This window comes from Limulus polyphemus, unplaced genomic scaffold, assembly GCF_000517525.1.
Source record: "Limulus polyphemus unplaced genomic scaffold, Limulus_polyphemus-2.1.2 Scaffold9086, whole genome shotgun sequence".
NCBI classification, from domain to species: domain Eukaryota; kingdom Metazoa; phylum Arthropoda; class Merostomata; order Xiphosura; family Limulidae; genus Limulus; species Limulus polyphemus.
Window position 1 is genome coordinate 21,699 of NW_013674696.1, and position 3,963 is coordinate 25,661.

At 34.5% G+C, this 3,963-nt stretch overlaps 1 protein-coding gene across 1 annotated transcript in view; it reads left to right on the plus strand.

Moving 5' to 3' along the window:
- Positions 1 to 3,039, plus strand: part of LOC106475741 (growth factor receptor-bound protein 10-like) — a 24,517-nt gene extending 21,478 nt beyond the window's left edge. The window contains exons 2-4 of the mRNA XM_013936415.2: positions 694 to 819; positions 2,157 to 2,316; positions 2,846 to 3,039. Of these exons, the coding sequence (XP_013791869.1) occupies positions 730 to 819; positions 2,157 to 2,316; positions 2,846 to 3,030 (435 nt within the window). The 5' untranslated portion in view covers positions 694 to 729 and the 3' untranslated portion in view covers positions 3,031 to 3,039. The remainder of the gene's footprint in view (positions 1 to 693; positions 820 to 2,156; positions 2,317 to 2,845) is intronic.
- Positions 3,040 to 3,963: the final 924 nt, after the last annotated feature.

Below are 3,963 nucleotides of genomic sequence, written 5' to 3' on the forward strand. Positions count from 1 at the left end.
CAATTTCGGTGACGAGGAACCCACATTGAGACTAATAATGGTTGGAGATGGCTTGAATGGGTAATGAAGAAAAACTTTAATATAAGTTTAACATAACAGCAAATGTACAACGTTTCGAACGGGTTGCTGCGCCCTCTAGTGGCACAGCGGCATGTCTGTGGACTAACAGTTATTTCAAAGCTAGATTAGTAAACCATTTTTATTAATTTTATTTAAAGAAAAGTTTTAACAAAGGGCAGAAGAGGCACGTGCATACCTACAAATTTTATCATTTCGTGTAAATACACTATTATTAACAACTATTTAGGTTAACTTGGTTTTTTTGCCGCACCCCCACTTTCCAACTAAGTTAGTTTCTGATGCGATGCACGTTTTAGCTAGTTTACGTTATTGTCATCGAGTTAGTTCAATGCTATGAATAACAAGTGTGTGTTTCACTAATGAAGAAGAAATACGAAATTAGCAAGTAGTGGAATTTCTGTTAAACATAATTTATCTGTGAACTTTGGCCTTTCGATGAACGTCGGTTACGCTAATCGTGGAACTTAAAAGTTGGAGAAATAAATTAACATATAAGGGATCAGTTGGTTTTCTAATTTACAAAATATTATTTTGTATTTTTTCTGCTAAATAAAAATAAATAAAATTACTCTTATTATTATAGTTATTAAGATTTTTTATTAATCTTTTCAGTGGCACTAATTTCTGGGGGGAAAAAGGGACAACGACATGCTGGTAGACAGTGGAATGGACTTAGCGTATCACTGCCCCAAATTTCCCGCTACTAACAAGAAAGTAGACCAATACTCAGTAAAACAAGTAAGTATTTTAATACCTTATATTTAATAAGCATTATGGTATTTACTCACACTTATCAGTCCGTACAAGCTGAAGGTAACCAGGGGTGTAACATTAGGTGTACGCAATAGGGTGGGAATGGGTCAGTTCATTTTCCTGGCAAGTATAGCTTCTTTCACGCGAACAGGTATACTGCTCAGTAAAATGTGGTAAAACAGGGGATACCAATTTGGTGAAGATCCATCCACAGGAGACAAGCTGAGAGTACCCGTTCCCCTGGATGGAAGTTATGTGAATTCATGATTAATGAAAGTTATCTTAGGACACGAAAAGTTGCTTTTCTTATATGTAAGTGTAAAAAACACAAGAATGTCCATAAAAACTGCAAAACACAAAATATGAAATCGCAACTTTGCATGTATCTCCGCATGGACCCAACAAACCTTCATGCCAAATTTGGTGAAGATCCATCAGCAGAGGGGGAAGTAGTGATAAAACGCAAAATAGACCATAAAAACTGCAAAACTGAATACCTCCTCGTGGACCTAATGAACCTCCAAACCAAATTTGGTGAAGATCCATCAGCAGAGGGGGAAGTAGTGATAAAACGCAAAATAGACCATAAAAACTGCAAAACTGAATACCTCCTCATGGACCTAATGAACCTCCATACCAATTTTGGTGAAGATCCATCTAAACCCTGCGAAGTAGTTACATGGACATAGAATAGACAACAGACAGTACTATTATATTTATATAGATACAGGTAAAGAAAGTAGTTGTCTGGTGGACTTGGCGAGTTGTCAAACAGGCGATTTAAACTACTATGTTTCGTGTGATGAAATACTTTGATCATTTCACTTGTTGATATGATTGAACATTTCTTCTTTCTGAGTATTGTGTTGGGCAGGTCGTCCAACAGACTGTTTTATCGCCCGATGAAAGTATGTCCAGCTACCTAATATTGGGAGGGTGTAGCAACCCCTCTCTGGGATACTTGCTTAAGCCTATCACTTCATAAATAAGGACAGCTAGCGCAGATAGTCCTCTTATAGCTTTTTGCGAAACAAATCAACTATGCTAGTCGCCCTTTAGTCTATCATGTTTAATGCTAAATAAATAAATAATAAAATAAAAAAATGGATTGGTCATTTTACAGTTTAATCTTAAATGTATCTTGTTACCAACAATACAATATTTTTATTTTGTCACACTAAAGTATCAAACATCACGATGTTAAAACCGTTTAGTAGGCTTAAAACTGTTATATAGTAATCGCCTGAGGAAAACTTTAAACACCTTTTTTTTTCTATGGACTTGTATTTCAGAAGATTTTTATAAAATGTTTATATTTCCAGGTGACACTGGAGTTTTATCTTCAAGATGGCAGACACCACCAGACCGTAGTAGAGGAAGGCTTACGGGCTTCAGATCTCTGCAATTTACTAACTTTGAAATTTAGCCTTACCCGCTCTTTTATGTGGACAATTTTGGAACAGTTTTCCGACCTTGGAATCGGTAAAATGAAAGCCTAACTTGTTTCTGGGTGAAATTATAACGTGTGAGGCTTGCACAGAAGAAGCAAGTGTACGCCTCAGATTGTAAATATTAAAAAATGACAAGTTAAAACAAAAATATAATTATTAACTGATTATGGGATTCATTCTGTGTATTTTAAATTTAAGGACAGTGGTCCCTATTCCATTATGCTTTTAGGTGATAATTTATTTCTGATTTAATATAAAATAAAAACATAAACACCCAGAATAACTAGGTGTTTCAAACTTTCATCTAATAAAATGTGTAGACTTTAAGTAAAATTAATTCAGTCCCAAAACACACATAAAAGAATTGTACAACTTTTTCTTGTTCTTTTGATTATGTTTTTTATCACTTTTAAAACGACCTTATTAAATGTCTGAAGGTTTTAAACCAATCATTTAGGAATACTTGAGTTATAAAAAAATTGTGTTAATACTATTATAATTTTTAACCTAAACTTAAAGACAGTATAACAGTTTTCAAGTAACTATTAGTAAATTTCCAGAGAGAAGTCTTGAGGACCATGAAGAAGTCTTTCAGATGTATACGGATGATTGCAATCTTTGTTCTTATAACAGGAAATTTATAATGAGGCAGAATTGCAACAAATATCAGTTCTTACAGAATCCTGAGGTATTACTGTTAATGCTTTACGTTGTTAAGTTTAATTTAAAAATTATGATTGGTTGAAGTGTCTGCGCTTTTAAAAAATATAAGTTGTAAACTTGTTACAAAATATTGTTACGTCTCTGGTCGTTTGTTAATTACTCCAAAAAATTCTTTCCGAAGAACTTCAACGATACAAGTCCTTTCTTAAATAAAACTAGTTTATTCTTTCTCAATACAACTTTGCAATACACTTAATTTCCACAGTCAGTTTAACTTAAACACACGCTATAATTCTCAATGAACGATTCACGCGCTTTACTTACTACCGCGCTTGACTCAATTGTCAGTCTATATCTCCAATCTCTCTGTCTGCTATATCGTTCCGATTTATTGTCGGGCTTATATATTAGAAGACAGCATATCTAGCAAACACTCGAGCATTCACGAACCTAGAGATACTCATTACGTGTTACCAGAGTCACGTGACTTCCGCTGTCGTAACAATATATTTATAATTGTAAAAGGGATTGGATTATAGATATTAATAAACAAGCTGAAATACCCGTCAATTGGCGGGGAGACTTTATCTTAAAATTTTAAAGTTATAGCAGTTTGCTTTCCATCTACCAACAAATAAAGATTTTGAGGTGATCTCACCCTTAAGCACCCTACATCTCATTGATCACGAGAAAAGCATAGTTGTTTGGGAAATAATCCAGCAACTTTCATATTTTAATCTGGAATCCCTTAGAATATTCAACAGTGTCTAAAGCGTCAACCTGCCAAGATTGTTTGAGATTCGCTCAATAGGCTGGGAGTAGTTAACCAACAGACTTTACAAAATGGAAATAGGGTTAAGTTCATTTTTGATCCCCTTAGGACATTCCCCATAGTTCATAGTGTTTACATACAAATTTTAGTTGAGATTGGCCCAACAGGCTCGGAGGAGATAGGGTGCAAACAAACCCACATTTCGTCTTTACACACACACACACACACACACACATATATATA